Source organism: Gopherus flavomarginatus, chromosome 2 (assembly GCF_025201925.1).
Source record: "Gopherus flavomarginatus isolate rGopFla2 chromosome 2, rGopFla2.mat.asm, whole genome shotgun sequence".
Taxonomy (NCBI): Eukaryota; Metazoa; Chordata; order Testudines; family Testudinidae; genus Gopherus; species Gopherus flavomarginatus.
Genome location: NC_066618.1, coordinates 222,588,922 through 222,608,995, shown reverse-complemented (window position 1 = coordinate 222,608,995; position 20,074 = coordinate 222,588,922). Strand labels below are relative to the sequence as shown.

Here is a 20,074-nt window from a genome sequence, read left to right as displayed (position 1 = left end):
GCTACAGGGAAGACCTTGCAAGCAAACAGGTCTAATTAGACATAGGCTCTCTCTACACTATGCAGACTATACCCACAAAACCATGTCAGCATAACTATGCTGGCATAACCCTGTAGTCACAGCCTGCATTGACAGTTTTTTTCTGTTAGTGTGGAAATACCATCTCCCTAAATGATTGATAGCTACTATTTTTTCCTCTACATAGGTATGCTGATCTAACACCCCCCTCCTCCCATGTAGATGCAGCTAAGTCCATGGATGTGTGGTGTTTTTCACACCCTTGGTCAACATAGCTATATTGACTAACTTTTAAGTGTAGAACAAACCTTAGTTGTAAAGGGGAAGAAGTGTATTTTTTATTATTTAGTATTTATTATTCTTCAGTGTAAAAGAGTGAGCATAGGGATAACTGGGTACTCTATGTATAATTATTATTCATTTACCTTTTCTAATGGGATCTGCTCTGACTTATTAACAATGACAAAAGATCTTGTGCCTGATCCAAAACCTGATGAATCATTGAAAAAACTTCTGTAGATTTCAATGCATTTTAATTAGTCCTTATATGGGGAATACACTATTGTAGACTGGTTCTGTAAACCTGGAGATTGGTGGGATTTTTATCCGTTTTAAAGTTTATTATATGTTCAAAAAGAGGGAGAAAAGAAACAGGAAAGAAACTTGCATATAGAGTAAAATTTTCAAAGTACCCAAATGACTAAGCCCTGTTGATTTCCAATAGGAGTTAGGTGTCTAAGTCACTTAAATCTATTTACAGTTGAAAGCTCACGGAATATATCATGCTACATGTCAAATGCAAATTGTGATATGTTATTCACATACTTCTGTGAAGTCAGTCCAAACACTGTTAAATAAATGTCTGGAAATTTTTTTTTCCAACTTGATAAGATCCCTCAGACCAGGGCACTCAGCTAATCTTTTAAATTCACTCCAACTTTTCCACTTTTGTAATATTAATATCTTAACTATTAACATTAATTTGCTCTGCAACTTTTTATGTTGTCTAAGACACATCTACCTGCTGTGACGTTGCACTCCGTAAGGCTTTATGGAAATATGCTTATGAATGTATATGTGACATAACTGGAATATGTTTTATGCTACATATGCCATGTAACATATCTCTGTAAAGATTATGATCTATTGAATCTTTTCATCTTATTTGTATGCATGTGTCATTTTTGTGTTCGAAGTTATGAATATTGGCTGTGTACTTGCTTGATTTCTAAGTAGCCTTAGTAAAGCATTTCGTCAGCTTCTTGAGAAAGGAATGTGCAAGTTAAATGCCCAGTCAAGAAGCACTTGTAGCATCATAGAATATCAGGGTTGAAAGGGACCTCAAGAGGTCATCTAGTCCAACCCCCTGCTCAAAGCAGGACCAATCCCCAGACAGATTTTTGCTCCAGATCCCTAAATGGCCCCCTCAAGGATTGAACTCACATCCCTAGGTTTAGCAGGCCAGTGCCCTTGGAAGGCTCCAATCCACATAAGAAGTCTACTTGAGGACATTCAAGGCAGCAGGTGAATTGTGACTTGCCCATCCAAAACTCCATCTTGGAGCTGGACTTTGCATAGGAGAGAGGAGGGAGTCTCCACTCATAAGAGAAAGTCTATATAAACCCTTGGGAGACCCTCCATTTTGTCTTCAGCTGGCTCAAGAGAGAGCCTCTTCACTCCCAAGGATACCTGAGAGAAACTGGAACAAAGGACAGTAACTACAGGGGGTGTGAGTGATTGCTGGACCCATACTTGAAGGAGGCTAGTCTGTAAAAGGAAGCTTACTGTAACACCTCTGAGGGTAAGGTTTTATCTGTATTCAGTTTGCTTACTGTATTAGACATAGAGTTGCGTATTCTACTTTATTTTGCTTGGTAATTCACTTTGTTCTGTCTGTTACTACTTGGAATCACTTAAATCCTACTTTCTGTATTTAATAAAATCACTTTTTAGTTATTAATTAACCCAGAGTATGTATTCATACCTGGGGAGGAGAGGGGGCAATCAGCTGTGCATACCTCTCTTTCAGTGTTATAGAGGGTGAACAATTTGAGTTTACCCTTTATACAGGGTAACAGATTTATTTAGTTTAGACCCCATTGGAAGCTGAGCATCTGAGTGTTAAAGGCAGGAACACTTCGTAACCTGCTTTCAATTAACCCTACAGCTGTTAGGGGACATGCTTCAGACTTGGGTCTGGGTTTGCAGCAGGCTAGCGGGTCTGGCTCAAACCAGGCAGGGCCCTGACATCCCAAGCTGCCAGGGTAGGAAAGCAAGGGCAGAAGTAGTCTTGGCACATCAGTTGGCAGTTTCCAAGGGGTTTCCGTGATCCAACCCATCACACCTGCAATTTTAGATCAGCTACCATGAATGTTTGTGGATCTTTAGCTATGTTAGGTGAGAGAACCTTATTGATAAGTGCAAGTCAGTTGTAGTAACTGACTACATTACTGGAAAATGACTGAGGTTGCATCACATATTATATCCTCAGCTAATAGAATCACTGCAATAACAAGAGAGAAGAAAGCAAATAATCAAACTACAGAGGACAGAAGTTAAAAGATGGACAACGATAAAGGAAAAATGCCACTTCACTGTACTATGCTTTTCCCTCCCAGCAGTCTGTTAAGCATATTGAATATCTATCCAACCAGAAGGCACACATTTAAAAAGCAACTTTATTTCATACCTTGTATCCTTTCAACGAGCCTTAAAGCACTAGTGGAGCTGGCTAAATCATACTCCCTAACTAAGATGTTCAGCTTATCACTTTCATGACCACTGTTGTAATAATAGAATTGTAAGCACTGAAATCCTCTTTTAGGATATAGAATTCGGCTCTCCAGGGTAGCTGTGTTTCCCATGCTGCCAGCACTGGTATTAAAATGCATGAAGTACCCAGTATCTGTCAAAAGTGCATGAGAAATGCAAAAGAAAAAGAAAGTACAGTTTTCTGGTTACATTTTTATTAATATTATTTACCATTACATTGTGATAATGCCTAGGGGACTCAGTGTGTTAGGCCCGGTATAAATGTAGTAAATGACAGTCCTTACCTCAAAGGCCTTAGAGTCTCTGGGGATACAGAATCGGAGTAAAGAGAATTTTTCTCTTTTGCTGGCTATTTTCCCCATTCACCTGACTCTTAGTATCCAGGTTCCAAAGCATAGGCGTTTCTGGTCTAGCCATTTAGGGACATGGGACTCAGGAGTGGATTTACCACGAAACAAACTGTTCAGTAGCATGAGGCCCCTGATGACAGGGGGCCTCCAAAATGCAGGACAAATCTCATCTGACAATCTTCCCCCGTGTCTCGGCAGGTGGTGCAGCAGGGCTCAGACAGGCAGGTTGTCTGCATGCTGTGGCCCATGGCCCCATGCTGCTCCCAGAAGCAGCCGGCTGCTGGCATGTCTCTGTGCACCCCTGGTGGGGTGGGGGGAGATGGCTCCACATGCTGCCCCTGCGCTGGGCAGCGCATGGAAACCTGCTGCCCTCCTCCTCCCAAGGGGCATGCAGAGATGTGCCAGCAGCAGGGCTAAGGCGGCTCCCTGCCTGCTCTGCCTTCCTCCATTCACGCCGTGCTGCTCCCAGAAGTGGACAGCCTGTTCCTGTGGTGCTCCAAGTGCCAATTCTGCAGCTCCCATTGGCCGGGAACTGCACTTGCGTGTAGAGACGCCTGGAGACCCACTGTTCCACCTGCCTAGGAGCCACTGCCGGAGAAGTGTGTGTGCCAGTCACTTTGGGAGCCACGCCACCCAAGGTAAGCACTGCCCCCTCCTGCACCCCAGCCCCCTGCCCCAGCCCAGAGCCCGCACCCAAACTTCCTCTCAGAACCTGCACCCCTGTCCTCCTCCCACACCACAATCCCCTGCCCCAGCCCAACCCCAGCATCCAAACTCCCTCCCAGAGCCCAACTCCCACACCTCCTCCTTCACCCAATCCCCCTGCCCCAATCAAGATACCTCACTTTATTTTCATTTACTTCCCATTACTCATAGGGGGAAGATGAAGAAAAAAGAATGAAAAGGGGTGGGGAGGGGAGATAAGAAAGAATGTTCTTTTTCTTGGCTGGGTCCTGAGGGGGGGGCCCTGAAAGTGAAGCTCTGCACAGAGCCCCACTAATTCTAAATCCATCACTGATAGGACTGCAAGGGGGCCTCCTGATCTCTGAGTCTAATCCCCTGCTATCTCAGGCAACCCCGTCATAGAATCCCATTAATAAACTATTAAGCTCTATCTTAAAATTAGTCAAGTTGTTTGCCCCAATGACTCCTTTCCAGATGGCCCATTATTTGCTTGCATACACTACCTGGTGTGTTGGCTGACACTGTTGAACCAAAACTCATGATGATTGTTTTGGCAGGCTCAAAACAATCAGTTTTTATTTCCAATGAACTGTTTACCCAGCCCAAATAACATACATTCTCAAATCTCAACCCTTTCCAAAATTTCTACTGAGCAGTTAAACACAAACAAGAATTTATGGTAATAGCAGAAATATTTTTCATCTATCTGAACTACAATGGTTTGTAAATCTTTTTTAAGCCAATTAAAACATCTTGTATAGTTCTCTTGTTTTATTACTATACCAAAGGCCAGAAAGTACAGGAAAGAGATTAGAACTTTCAGCCTTCATTAATATCTACAGCAAAAATAACACGTGTTCCTGATAATTTTATGCTGCTTGCTTAAAAATTCATCCTCAGGTGCACTCTGGAGAAGATCGAAGTCACAATTCTGCCCTAGCAGAAAACATTTTCAAAAGATAAGAATTCCTTGACATTACCTTTGCAGTGTCCCATATTGGTATGATCAGTATGTGGGCCAGCAGGTACCTGAGACACACGTTGCCAGTCACTGTTATCTTCTGAACTTTGAATCATGCCACACACATTTTCAAGTTCAAAACTGCATGTGTCCATAAAGCTTAGTGAGGAGGCTGCAAGATACAAAAGGAAGTAAGTGGTACATCTGAATTCTAGTCTTCCGAAGCTGGTGTTAGAGAGAATACTAAGACATTAGGCTCCTATGGAATCCTATGCATCCACCAATCTCATCAAAGTCAATATGAGTTGCATGTTTAGCATTTCACATGAGTGGGCCTGTAATTAGCTGTGACATACTGGAGTGGGACTGACTAATGCAAAGTTTGGGTTCTTTTTCAGCAAATCGTGAACATCAAGTGACTCTATCATCCTGAGAGATCCATTAATCATCTTCTGCATCTCTTAAGTGTTGTATTGATATTGTGCAATAGACAGTTGTTTATAAAAATGATAGCCCAGATCCTCCAGTCCTTACTCAATCAAAATGACGATGGACTCTCCTTCCCCTTCAGATCTCCATCTCCTCCAGTTATCCCAGGCATGGGCAGTGGCTTTACCAAAATTTCCCTGATGTCTTTGTTAGACTACTAATTTTGGAATATCCATTGAATGTAACACTTAAAGAGCAGTCAGGAGGACATGATTTAGCTGGAATTTTAAAAAAATGTAACACACAAACTTGTTTGCATTTGAAACCTATGATTGCATCAGCCCATGGAAATTTTGAAAGTTTTGTCTGTCTCATATAAAAATAAACTAAAAGCATACTGAGTGAATGCACAACATATAGTTTAATACAGGGAAAGTAGAGGCCAGATTTAGGTCTCTGTCTAAGCTAGGAGGGAGACTGGTTGAAATCCTGGCCCTGATTAAATCAATAGCAAAACACACATTGACTTCAATAGGCCTGTGATTTCTCCCACTGTGTGGATGTGAATGGAGATAAGGATAAGAAATATAGAATGACACTTACGTAGTGAGGAAATAATAAAATGTGGAGGAAAGACCAAGAAAGTGGTTGTATACACTTTACAAAAGGGGAAACAGAGTTGCAAGAGATAAGGGGAAGACCCAGCTATGACCCCAGTTCAACAAAGAATTTAAGGACACGCTTAAATTTTAAGCACATATGTAAGTCCTACTGATCTGAAGTGCTTTATGTGCCTAAAGTGTGTTGCTGACCTGGGACCTAAGCAAGCCAAGGGATTTTTACTAGGAGCTTGTAGAATTTTAATGCTCATACTTATTGTAAAATGTTTTTTGAAACCATAATTGATTTTTTTAAAACATAATGTCTAATTATGCATGATTTGCTTATTGTTGAAGTGAGGTTACCAAAAAAGTTATGATCTGCATGCCAGTGTATACTTATCTGAACTGGTTTAGCCAATCACAATTACAGATTTTTAATCCCCGTTGATAATGGAACCATATACTATAATTCTCTCTACCTTATTTTCATTCCTCCTCTTGAAATACCTGGCCTACATGCAGAGGTACTGGTCTCACACTATCACCATCCTGTATCTAAACCGGATTTGGAAGGGCTTTAAAAAAAAACAAAACATATTTTCTTCAGAGAACCCCCCCGCAGTGTAATTTGATGACTCACACCCTGTATCTCCCAAATTGTGATAGGTCAGGGTACAGTCTGTGCAGATATAATAGAGACAGCAGAGATGTGCATTTTTCTACGTCTACCACACCTGCAGGGGAATCAAAAAACTTTGTACAGTAAAGCATGTCTTAAAGAAACCACCCAAGGGATGAACACAAATCAGCTGCCTAGTAAAAGTGTTCTTTAACTTAAGATCAAATAAAATTTCATTGGAAGCTTTGCATTGCCTTCTACACAGCAGGACGCCTGCAGGCGTAGTCTGTTATTTCTAACTGTCTTAATTGTACTGATATTTCTGGAGCTCTTAACACACCCACTTTTCTAAACCGTTAGCTTCTCTTTTACCTGTGCTGGGTAAATTTTTCTTGATTTCTTCCATGTAATGGACAGAAAAAGCAACAATGATTCAAGAGAACTTGAAAAACATACTGCAATTGTATAGGCGATTTAGCTTCTGGAGATCATAATCACTGAAATCCATTCGTTGCCCAATCACATCCATGAATTCTGGTATGTTAGTTACTATGGTTGGTTCAGTTCCATTCATGAATGCCGTTTTACTATAATGCATCACAGAAGTGTAATCATAAGGAACGTTCAGGGCGCTTGATGTTTTATCATCGTATGTATTGAAATTGTGTTCTTTACCTAATGAAGAAAATGAAGGGAGAGATAACTGATCAATCAGGATATAAAAGTTATCTAAAATACATATATGTACAGTCTGCTTTTATATTAAGAAAACTGTGTAATTTAAGAGTTCAAGGACTGAGTCATAGATTTTTAAGAGCAAAAGGGAGCACCATGATTTTTTAGTCTGCCCTGCTGCATAACACTGACCACAGAATTTTACCGCATGATTCCTGTATCAAACCTACAACTTCTCATTAAACTATAGCATATCTTTTGGACCTCCAGTCTTGTTTTCAAGACTTCAGGTGCTGAAGACTCTACCACAATCCTAAGTTGTTTCAATGATTATTTACCATCACTGTAAAAAAAACAAACAAAAAAAACCCACCTTATTTCTGGTCTGAAATGTTTGTAGCTTCAGTTTCTGACCATTGAAACTTTTGACTTTGGATGGTTTAATATAAAACATCTGGTAACTCCCAGTTCGCATGCTGCACCAATAGCATACGCACAGGATGTCTGTTCTGTTTTCAGTTTGCAATGTGTGAACACATGGTGGTAGTTTGCTGTGAACTGATGGAATAGCATTCTTGGGGCAGAGATGTGGTCTTTTGCTTCAGAGCAGGGGAGGAATTGGGATATATTATTGCAGGCATGACTGGGGCTGGCTCTTCAATTGGCTGGCATCAAGGTCCTGGATCCCCAATAGATCCTGCCTCTTAGGGGACAGCTCCTCTCTAGCATAGGCACTGATTGCATGGGTGCTCTGGGGCTGAAGCACCCATGGGAAAAAAATAGTGGGTGCTCAGTGCCCACGGATGGCCTGGCTGATGTGCTCCTCCCCTTCTCCTTCCCTTCCCATGCTTCCTGCGATCAGCAATTCAGTAGCATGCAGGAGGCGCTGGTGGGAGAGGGGAAGAGTGGGGCCTTGGGGGAAGGGGTGGAGTAGTGGAGAGGTCTGGGGCAAAGTGGGGTCAAGCACCCCCTGGGGAACTCAGAAAGTCAGCGCCTCTGTTCTCTAGTATCCTCCCACTCATCCTCTAGTGGACCTTGCTGATTGTCCTCAGGGTGGGGGGAGAGTGCAGCCAGCAGGCTCCACGTGGTGTCTTGGATGGGTAGTGCTATAATTGTGTAGGACAGGGGTGGCCAACCTGTGGCTCCGGAACCACAAGCGGCTCTGCAGAAGTTAATATGTGGCTCCTTGTATAGGCACCGACTCTGAGGCTGGAGCTACAGGCATCAACTTTCCAATGTGCCGGGGGGTGCTCACTGCTCAACCCCTGCCCCTACTCCACCCCTTTCCACCCCTTCCCCTGAGCCATCCGTGCCCTCGCTACTCCCCTCCTGCATACCACAAAACAGCTGATTGGGAGGGACTGCTGGTGGGAGGGAGGGGCTGGGAATGGGGGGAGCAAATGGGGAGCTGCTGACATATTACTGTGGGTCTTTGGCAATGTACATTGGTAAATTCTGGCTCCTTCTCAGGCTCAGGTTGGCCACCCCAGTGTAGGATCTTGTTCAGTTCACCATAAAATGGACAGGTTGCATATTCTCTGCTGGATTGTTTCCTTTTGTCCCTCATTTCAATATACTTACTCCTGAGCTCCTTATCTGGCACTGGTTGGCATCCTGGTTGTGGCTCCTCTCAGACATCTGCTTAGCAATGTACACAAAAAAGTATTTCTTCCAGGGGCTGGCCACAAGAACTTCCTGCACTGACACTTCTCCCCAGATGGCAATGAGATCCAGGGTTTCAGCACAGCTGCAAGCAGCTGTGTGAGACATGTTGTGGGACAGCTGGAGTGCTATCATGGTTGCATTGCAAAAATGCTGATACACTCAGATCCAGGAGTAAACGGGCAAATTCTAACTCCGCACCAGCTATCAAAGGAGATGTCCTGGGAACTGAACACCAGAGCAGGGGCAGGCACACAGGTGAATGGACAAGTCCATAATGGTAAACCTGTAAAGTCACTGTGGGATAGCTGTTGGAAGCATGGAAAAAGTGGTGCACAGCAATTACATCCACAAAAATAGTAGACTGCACTAATTCAATTTGCAGCAAACCTAGTCTAGTTGGCAAGAGGACTCCAGAGTTCACAGCAAATGTGGAGTTAGTGCACAATGATTGAGTGCATCGTGTATGCAGCTGTTTTCAAATCAGTCTAACTCAGCTTGATCCACTTTAAACACCATTCCTGCTATAAACCCTGTGTGTGATAAATTCGAGTCCTCCTCTATCAGAAATCTTCTCCCCATGTAGGTACTTAGATTGTCATCAGCTTACCTCTTAACCTTCCTTTTTGTTAACCTAAATAGGCTGAGCTTCTTTTCTTTTCTCTCTCATTGTAAGGCAAAAAATAATTAAATACAGATCCAAAAAACAGATACAGTTTAAATTAAGTCATTCTCTACAATATATTCTTATTCTGCAGCTTCTGGCTGATCATCCATAAATAAGATGTATTTGATCTAATAATTATGTCTTTTAGTGTTGGATTTTGTAGATGTTCTTGAGTTAGGAAGGAATGAGTTCATATCCAGTACCATGACCTTCATGTTGCCTGACAAACACAGCTCATAATGAGCCAAAGAAATAGAGACCAATAAGATTCCCGAGACGGCCTCAGTTGTGGAAGAAGATTCTACCCTTGCCTGTAATGGTCCAGGATTGTTGAACTCACATGCTACATGGCTCATATTTTTACCCAGGTGACTGTTTCAGGGGGTTAGAACCCTTAGTGGGGAAAAAGTCCCACAGGTTGGGAGGTATCAGCGAGTTGTAGCTTTGCTGGGATTTTCTGTGGTTTGCTCCTGGTTTTGATTTGGTTGCACTGGGTTTTTCTTTGTTTTTTAAATAATGTCAAAAGCTTCTAGAGAAGTAGGTGGCACCACTGTAAATTACAATAAATGAATCCAATCATTTTACTGTGCTCCTAAGTGCTCTCTTACTCTGGGTATTGCACCTGGCACAATGAGGCCCCAATCCTGCATTGAGGCCTCCAGGAAATGCCATGATACAGATGATGATGATAATAATTGAGGTCTATTGCCCTCATTATAGGTCCCTTAACATTTATCTCTTTGGTGTGGGTAGTTGTTAAAATAAATAAATTGAAGTGAAGGAATTATATTTTTAAAATCCTACTGTAGCTGTATGAGATGTTACACAGATTAGTCTTCTCCATTGACTTAAGTGAAAAGAATGCCAATGAAAATGGTTTACCAGACTGAATTCTGTCCCACATTATGGAGACATAATCATCCCGGTCAGATCGTGATTGCTCATGCCAGAATCCGAGTGCATGAAGGAACTCATGTTGAATAGTCCCAATCCTGTCGCAGTTGGCTCCAATTGAGAGTTGCTGCTTCCCTTGTTGGCGGTTCCCTACATAGGACCAGCAACTAATAATAAAATAAAATGCAGGACAGGTCTGAGAAATACGTAACTGATGTCCCCCAGTAATCTTTTTAATCAGTCTGTTCTGACAGACACAGTTTAAATGTAGGAGTTACAAAGTTTTATGAAATAATGTGTTTGATACACAGAGAACGCATTTCTTTTTTTCTATAACTTATTCTGGTTTAATATATTTGGAGTTAGTTCTTCAGACTTGTTCCTTCCTTGAATATTCAGTTTAGTGGTTTTCACTATGTTTGTCTGTCTGGAACTTGTTTTGTTTCTATTGGTTTATTTCTTTAACAGGAAAATGTCACAATACTAATGACAGAAAGGATTGATGAGATTTTCATTGATACTTCAAAAAAAACCAGAAACGAGGAGCCACATAAAATTTTGCCAGAAAGGTGATTCCTCTGGAAAATTTTAAGAGACGACATTCAGGCCATCTAATTAATTTTTTAATTAAGGATTTTTTCCCCCCTTAGTGAAATTAGTTGCTTGGGGAAGATGCTGGCATTGGCAGCCCTGAAGAATGAAGTCATCTGTACAGCCTTAAAAATAGGGAGACAAGTTGAGTCAGGTAATATCTTTTATTAGACCAACTTCTGTTGGTGAGAGAGACAGACTTTTTGGTTCTGAAGGAACTCAAATATGAAATTGTAGAACTAATTGTGGTATGTAACCTAGCACTTAAATCAGCTTCTGTACCAGGTGACTGGAGGATAGCTAATGCAACAACAATTTTTTTTTAAAAGGCTCCAGAGGCACTCCTGGCAATTACAGGCTGGTAAGCCTAACTTCAGTACCAGGCAAATTGGTTGAAACTATAGTAAAGAACAGAATTGTGTTCAACATATTTTGTTCCACACAGCTTTTATAAAGGGGAATCATGCCTCACCAATTTATTAGAATTCTTTGAAGGAGTCAACAAACATGTGGACAAAGGCGAGCCAGTGGATATAGTGTACTTGGACTTTCCGAAAGCCTTTGACAAGGTCCCTTACAGAAGGGAAACTAAACAGTTTTATGCAAACTAAACAGTCTGGGATAAGAGGGTAGGTCCTTTCATGGATCAGTAATGGATTAAAAGATAGGAAACAAAAGGTAGGAATAAATGGTCAAATGGATGTAGCTTGCTACCTACCTCTTTTAGAATGGAGAGAGGTAGGTAAGATGTTTGCTAGGGATCTGTACTGGAACTAGTGCTGGTCAATGTATTCATAAATGATCTGGAAAAAAGGGGGAAACAGCAATGTAGCAAAGTCTGCAGATGATACAAAATTACTGAAGATAGTTCAAAGCTGACAGTGAAGAATTACAAAGGAATCTCATAAAACTGTGTAACTGAGCAACAAAATGCCAGATGAAATTCAATGTTGATAAATGCAATGTGATGCATACTGGCAAACAATAATCCCAACTACACATGCAAAATGATGGGGTCTACGTCAGCTGTTACTACTAAAGAAAGAGATCTTGGAGTCATTGTGGATAGTTTGTGAAGCATCAGTCAAAAAAAGCTAACAATGTTGGGAGCCATTAGGAAAGGAATAGCTAATAAGACAGAAAATATCATAGTGCCACAATATACATTCACGGTATGCCCACACCTTGAATACTACATGAAGTTCCGGTCTCCTCATCTAAAAAATGCTGTTAGAAATGGAAAAGGTACAGAGAAAGCCAATAAAAATGAATGGGTGTATGTAACAGCTTCCATAGGAGGAGAGATTAAAATGACTGGGACTGTTCATCTTAGAAAAGAGAAGACAAAGGGGGGATATGATAGAGGTCTATAAAATAATGGATGGGGTGGAAAAAGTGAATAAGGAAGTGTTATTTACCCCTTCACATTACTCAAGAACCAGGGTCACCCAATAAAATTAATAGGCAGCAGGCTTAAAACAAGCAAAAGGAAGTACTTCTTCATACAGCACACAGTCTACCCAGGGCCCACAACATTTTAGCACCTGAGCTGGGGAGCTCAAATGATGCCCCCAAACCCCCTTGCTTAGGCCAAAACTTTGAAAGGTCTCAATTCTGCCTTCTTCCTGTTCTACTCCTCTCATGGTACTGCTCTGCTACCTACTCCAATAAAGGAGAATAACAACTTAAAATGCCTTGTTCAAAAATTTTAATTAACACTTAACTTTCAAATGCCTGAAGAGCAAATGTAACTTTTCTTGTCTGCATAGTAAACACTGGCATTTTTATCTGTTTGAATAATCAAAAGTGGTGCTTTCCGGGCCTTCTTGGTTGCAAAGATTTGAACTGCTTCCTGAAGGTCCACAGTCTGGGCCAGCTCATGCGCTATTGAGATGGTTGCAATGCCAGCCAGCCTCTCCTGTGTCATTGTGGAGCATAGATGTGTTTTTATTAACTTCAGCTTGGAGAAGCTGCATTCTCCACTGGCAACTGTTACAGGAAGTGTTAGAAGTATGCACAGAGCAACAAAAGCATTTGGAAAGAGCGTGGTCGTCATATTTCTGCACATATATTCCAGAACAGCCTTTGGAATTGATCCTGCTGAAATGTATCTTGAAAGGGCTTTCAGTTCATCACTTAAATCACTCGCATCAATATCGCGCATGTCATCATGTGTCAACACTGTCTCTAGTGCCCTGCATTGCTGGTGTAGGTCTTCTTCAGGTATAGTGAAGAGTTTTGGAATATCATACAACATCCCAAATATACTGCTGTGTTCCTTGAGCTGCATGAAACATTCTTCAACTGACTGTATTGCACGATCTAGCACCTGGTTAAAGAATTCAACTTTGAATTGTTGTTTGCGGTCTCGTATGGGATTATCCCGTGCCTCGTAATCAAAATGTCGTCTTCTTCGGTAACTCTTGTATTCTTGAATGGGTGGGGAAATAGCTTCAGTGTGAAGTTCCTCTGCCAGCTTCTCTGCACTCTTTAGAATGTTTTGAAATCCCTCATCTGACCGGTAAGACTATAGATATGACTTTGCTTTGTCCAGTTGTTCCATTGCTCCAGATATATCAAAGTCAACACCTTGGAGTCTCTTGCTTACAACATTTATTTCAAACAGTATGTCATGCCACAACACTAAGCCACACAGAAATTTGAAGTTATGTATGTTTCTGGTGATTCCATTTCCCTCTGCCACTTCTTCTCCCACGAACAGTTCCTGTCATATCATTATCCTCCATAATGGAAACTATGGCATCATCTATGGTCCCAGTTTGGTGTTTGATAGGCTTTATTGCCTCCATTCGACTTTCCCTTTGTGTGGCTATCAGTGGTTTCAGTGTCAGAGAGGATGTTCCCAGATGTTGCTTCAAAATTTGCCACCGATGAGTTGATGCAGAGAAAAATACATAGATGCTTTGAATTACATTAAAAAATTCAGCAGCCTCACTAGATCCTGATGCTGCATCACTGACCACCAAGTTCAGTGAATGAGAACTGCATGGGACAAAAAAAGCTCAAGGGTTTAACTCTTAGATCCGTGTCTGCACTCCTCTGTTCTTTCCTCTCACGTTGGCACCATTATTGTAGCCCTGACTCTCACGACAGCTATCACAATTCCCATATCTTCCAGCTTTTTAAGAAGCACATTTGTCATAGCAGCTCCTGTAGTATCATCGATGTCAATAAATTCTAGAAAATGCTCTCTCACAGTCACCATTGCAAGGACATTTTCACTAGGTTCTGTTGTTGTTACAAAACGCACCATTCAAGTCATTTGTTCCATTTGGCTGATGTCAGATGTGCAGTCCGGAATAACAGAGTAATATCTTGCTGACTTCAGATCTACCACAATCTTCTGTTTGACTTTTGTTGCCAGTAACTGTATGATCTCATTTTGAATTGTTTTTCCAAGGTAGTGGTGTGTGTACATTTCTTGGGTGGTGACTCTTCTTTGATGCTCCTGGAGTACACCATCAAACTCAGCCATCAGTGCCACAATTTTAAGGAAGTTTCTATTGTTTGACACATACAGCTGATCTGAAGTGCCATGCAATGCTAAGTTTTGGGTAGCAAGCATTCTCACAATGGCAATGAGCCTTTGCAGAAAATTTTGCCAGTAAAGAGACTCTGATGCAATCTTCTCTTGATGCTGATCATCTATGGTGGCCTTTAACCTTAGTCTCATCTCAAACTCTTTCCACCTATGGAATGCTTTCTGGTGATTTGTTGCCTTCTCATGGCATGCCAGATGTCTAGCCAGATTTTTCCAGTCTTTTGTTCCTGTAGAACCCGATGAAGCTGGAACATTAGACTGGAAGAGTTTGCAACAAAAACAGTATACATCATTCTGGGTTTTTGAGTACATAAACCATGGCCTGTCCACTTTGTGACCACTGGGGATTTCACACCAGTAATATGTTGGATGGAAACTTCTATTTTCATTGTCTTTGGGGAACATGAAATTTTTCACTTGCTGTGGCCCTTGCAGTACAAGGAAGTCCCTCAGGCTACTGCTCAAATGGGTCCACAGTCCTGGATCATCTAGACTGAAGGAACTAAACTCAGCAGCAGCTGTTTCTTCTTCAAGTGATTGCTCATATCCATTCCAGTTAGGTGTGCGTGCGCCGCGTGCATGTTCTTCGGAAGATTTTTACCCTAGCAACACTCAGTGGGTCGACTGGGCACCCCCTGGAGTGGCGCTGATATGGCACCGGATATATAGCCCTGCCGACCCAGCGACTCATCAGTTCCTTCTCACCGCCTGTGTTGGTCGCTGGAAAAGTGGAGTGCGGTTTCACTGACCCTCCACCTCCCTAGCTACTTGTAGTTCTCTAGTTATTTCGTTATGTATATAGCAAAAGTATATAGTTATAGTTAATTTTTATTGTTCACACTTAGTGTATATTTAAGAGGGGTTCGGGGATTAGCCCCTTCCCCGCACCCCGTGCCGAGGCCCATGCCTGGTTCACCGAGTTTCAAGCCATGCTCGGCCTGTCATAAGCCGATGCTGACAGGAGATCCACACGACTCCTTCCTTAAGTGCCTCAGGGAATTTCACCTGACAGATAAGTGTCACATTTGCAAGGCTTTTAAGCCGAGAACAACAAAGGAGCGAGACTTTCGGCTAAAGCAGTTCCTCATGGAGGCAGTTCTTACCCCTCCGCCTTCGGCACCAAGCGCTGGTCAATCGGCGGGCAGCAGCACCTCCTCGACACCGGACCGCGCCGGTACCGCCAACGCCTCTCGGCACTGGCCGTCGCCGGCACCGAAGTCGACTCAGCACCATTCCCTCTATCCAAGGTCGAGAAAGCCTAAGACTCCTGCTGCTTCCGTGCCACCTGCACTACGGCCAGAGAGCTCATCTAAGTCGGATTGCCCAGCACCGACACCTGCCGTGGCACCGACGATGTTGGCACCGTTGATTCCGGTCCCACAACGGCCACTGAGTCTGGTGCCTGACAGCTCCCCAGCACATGCCGTGGTTGAGCTTACTGTTCCCTCCATGCAGAAGACATTCTCAATGGCGAGGGACCTGATTGCCATGACAAAGTCGAGGCTGCCTCAACCCCTGGCACCGCCGGTGCAGGTAATACAGTCTATCGGCAAGCCTGCCTTGATAAGACCATTCCCTGTCGGCACAGCAGAGCGGCACCGTTCATGATCACAATCCCACAGACGCCTCAGGTCCGGTCGGTGCTCCCAACGCCGTTCGCAGTCCCGGCACCGTTCTCCTCCTCGGTACCGGTCGCACTCGCGGCACTGGTCAGCATCCCGTTTGCCGACCCACTATTGTAGGCACCGTTCTGGCTCCCAGCACTGCTCCAGGCACCGTGACTCCTGTATCCACTCCCGACATCGAGCCTCGAGATCTCAGTCGACCTCCCGGCACCGCTCCAGTCGCAGATCCCGATCTCATCCCCGGGACTGGTATGCCTTCCGGTACCGGTCTCCTGTGCCAAATAGAGCAAGATCCACCAGAGATAGAGACTCTGCCCAGGGCTTCTCCACTCCCCCATGGCCATCCAGACACACTTCAGTGTTGTCCCACATGGACAGATATTATGCTCCAGACCCCAATTCGGATGTGTCCACCGGAGTCTTTCAGGGGGCCCAGACCCAGAACCAAGGCCCACATCAGTGGTCCTTCTGGACACCTTGGGTGTACCACCAGGCCCAAGGTGCTCCAGTAGTCCCATCTCGCTCTGCCCCATCAGAGCACCGAGTGCTAGAGGCTACAGCTAGCCGTCCCCCTCCGGCTGGTACAGAGGAAGCATTAGTCCATCCACTGGTCTCCCTGGTCCCACTGGAGCAGGTGGTGGCCCAACAGCATGAGGCCACACAGGACCCGCTCGTCCCCGGCATTTCCTCTTCTTCTTCTTTGGATGAGGCTGTGGCAGGAATATCCTCCTCGGGCCCTCCTCCAATTGACCTGAAAGCTCATCAGGATCTCCTCAGGAGGGTAGCACTCTATAGGAACCTCCAGGTGGAGGAGGTCCCAGAGGTAGAGGACCCGGTGGTGAGCATTCTGTCGGCGGATGCCCCCACAAGAGTGGCCCGACCATTTATCCGGACCATCCAAGCCAATGCCGACACTATATGGCAATCCCCAGCCTCTATCCCTCCTGCGGCCACGGGAGTCGAGCGTAAATACATGGTACCCTCTAGGGGGTACGAGTATTGTATGTCCATCCTCCTCCGTGCTCCCTAGTCGTTCAATCCATGAATGAGAGGGAGCGCCATGGCCAACAGGCGCCAGCCCCAAAGTCGAAGGAGGCTAGGCAATGGAACTGCTTGGCCAAAAAGTGTATTCGGCAGGGGCCCTACAGCTCTGGGTGGCAAATCAACAAGCCCTGCTCAGTAGATGCAGCTGATTCAGCAGCCAGGACTCTGGCCTCAGCCGTTGCCATGAGACGCATCTCATGGCTGCAGGTTTCCAACCTCCCACCGGAGCTGCAGTATAAATTCAGGACTTGCCGTTTGATGGCAAAGGTCTTTTTTCGGAAAAGACTGACCCTAGACTGCAAAGCCTGAAGGTCAATAGGGTCATAATGCGTTCTCTAGGCATGCATACACCGGTAACCCAACGCAGGCCTTTCCGTCCCCAGCCTTACCTCCCATACTTTGTGCCTAGACACAGACAAGACTTGGGCAGGCGGCGCAGACGAGGTGGGCGTAGATGACAGTCAGGATCAACCTTGTCCCTCTTCAGGGACCCCTCTCAAGAGCAATTCCTCTTGCAAGAGGTGCAGACACTCCACGCCATGGGAGCGATAGAGGAGGTACTAAAGGACGAAAAGGGCAAGGAGTTTTTACTCCCATTATTTCCTAATTCCCCAGTCAAAGGGAGGTCTCAGACCTATGCTAGGCCTGCAAGGACTCAACAAGTTTATGATAAAGTTGAAGTTCCTCATGGTATCCCTGGGGACCATTATCCCGTCCTTGAATACTGGAGACTGGTACGCCGCCCTCGCTATGAAGGACACGTACTTTCACATCGCCATCTCTCCTCCGCACAGGAGGTACCTTCGCTTCGTAGCTGACCGTCAGCACTTCCAGTTTACGGTCCTGCCTTTTGGCCTTTCTACGGCCCCAAGGGTATTTACAAAGGGTATGGCTGACGTCGGATACACGTATTTCCGTCCCTGGACTATTGGCTCATCTGAGGACCCTCCGAGACACAAGTCACCCAGCACGTGGGCATCATCAGGGACCTATTCACACATCTAGGCCTGATGATCAATATGGAGAAATCCACTCTGGTTCGCACGCAGAGGTTAGACTTCATAGGAGCTACCCTGGGCTCCACTCTAGCCAAGGCCTCCTGACCATAGCTGCGGTTTCAGGCAATGGCAACATTCCGAGGTCTACAAAATTTCCCTACGACCTCGGCTCGCACTTGTCTCGGTCTCCTAGGTCACATGGCTGCCTGCACATTCGTGACTAAATACGCCAGACTCTGCCTCCGTCCTCTCCGAACGTGGCTCAACCCGGTATACCGCCCAGGAAGGGACCCAATAGACACAATAGTCGCCATTCCCCTAGGCTCCCTAGACTGGTGGCTGACCCCCTCCCTGGTGTGTGCGGGGCGGCTGTTCCACCCACCTCTGCCCTCCATATCCCTGATGACAGACGCATCATCTCTCGGCTGGGGTGCTCACCTCGGACACCTTCGCATACAAGGCCTCTGGTCATCTCAGGAACTGGTGCTACACGGAAATGTCTGAGAGCTGAAAGCAGTCCGCCTGGCGTGCCAGGCATTGCAGCAACATCTACAAGGCCGTTGTGTCTCAGTGTTTACAGAAAAAACAGCGGCCGTGTATTACATAAACAAACAGGGAGGATCTAGATCTTCCCCCCTTTGTCAGGAGACCATCCGTCTCTCGGACTTTTGGCATAGCCCACTCGATAGACCTGGTAGCGTCCTTTCTCCCAGGGATTCAGAACACTCTAGCGGATCAACGGAGCAGGTCCTTCCTGTGCCACGAGTGGTCAATATGCCCGGATGTTATTCATTCGGTCTTCCAGAAGTGGGGATTTCCCCAAATAGACCTGTTCGCCTCCTGCGTGAACAGGAAATGCCAGATGTTCTGCTCCTTCCAGGGTCTTTCACCGGGGTCGATCTCGGATGCATTCCTAATGCCATGGAAGAACCAGCTGCTTTATACCTTCTCACCATTCCCACTGGTTCGCAAGGTCCTGCTAAAGCTCCGCAGGGACAGAGCGCACTTAATCATGATAGCTCCAGCATGGCCCAGGCAACGCTGGTACACCACGCTGCTAGACCTATCAATAGCCAACCCAATTACCCTGCCACTCCACCCAGACCTGATAACTCAGGTCCACGGCAGTCCTCGCCACCCAGACTTGTAGGCCCTTTACCTCACAGCGTGGCTGATGCGTGGCTAAACCAGTCAGAGTTGCGTTGCTCTGCTTTGGTACATCAAGTACTCCTGCGTAGCAGGAAGCCTTCCACTAGGTCAAAGTATCTGGCCAAGTGGAAGCGTTTCTCCTGCTGGTGCGGAATGCAGAATATTACTCTTACTGAGGTCGCAATCCCTACCATCTTGGACTACCTCTGGTCTCTTAAGCAGCAGGGCCTGGCGATATCTTCATTGAGGATGCACTTGGCGGCCATCTCTACCTTCCACCAGGGGAGAGTGGCCACTTTGTGTTCTTGCACCCTATGATTACTAGATTTCTTAAGGGCATGGAATGCCTATATCCCCAAGTACGCCGCCCTGCCCCTACTGGGGACCTCAACCTAGTCTTCAACAGACTTATGTCTCCACCACTCGAGCCATTGGCAGCTTGCTTACTGCTATACCTGTCCTGGAAGACAGTTTCCTCATAGCCATAACATCAGCCAGACGAGTCTCTGAGCTTCGAGCGCTCATGGTGGACCCACCGTATACTGTCTTTCACAAGGGCAAGATGCAGTTGCGACCACACCAGCGTTCCTCCCTAAAGTGGTATCGGCCTTCCATACCAAGCAGGACATCTTCCTTCTGGTCTTCTTCCCTAAGCCACACTCATCTCGACGGGAACAACGATTGCACTCCCTAGATGTCTGTAGGGAGCTCGCATTTTATGTTGAACAGACGAAGCCCTTTCGTAAACCACCCCAACTCTTGGTTGCAGTGG

The 20,074-nt window shown here is 45.0% G+C and overlaps 1 protein-coding gene across 1 annotated transcript in view; it reads right to left on the bottom strand.

The window, feature by feature from the left end:
• Window positions 1-20,074, bottom strand: part of MEP1B (meprin A subunit beta) — a 40,372-nt gene that overhangs the window by 9,025 nt on the left and 11,273 nt on the right. The window contains exons 7-10 of the mRNA XM_050939778.1: window positions 10,322-10,500; window positions 6,892-7,110; window positions 4,805-4,957; window positions 2,708-2,923 (exon numbers count right to left, since the gene is read on the bottom strand). Of these exons, the coding sequence (XP_050795735.1) occupies window positions 2,708-2,923; window positions 4,805-4,957; window positions 6,892-7,110; window positions 10,322-10,500 (767 nt within the window). The remainder of the gene's footprint in view (window positions 1-2,707; window positions 2,924-4,804; window positions 4,958-6,891; window positions 7,111-10,321; window positions 10,501-20,074) is intronic.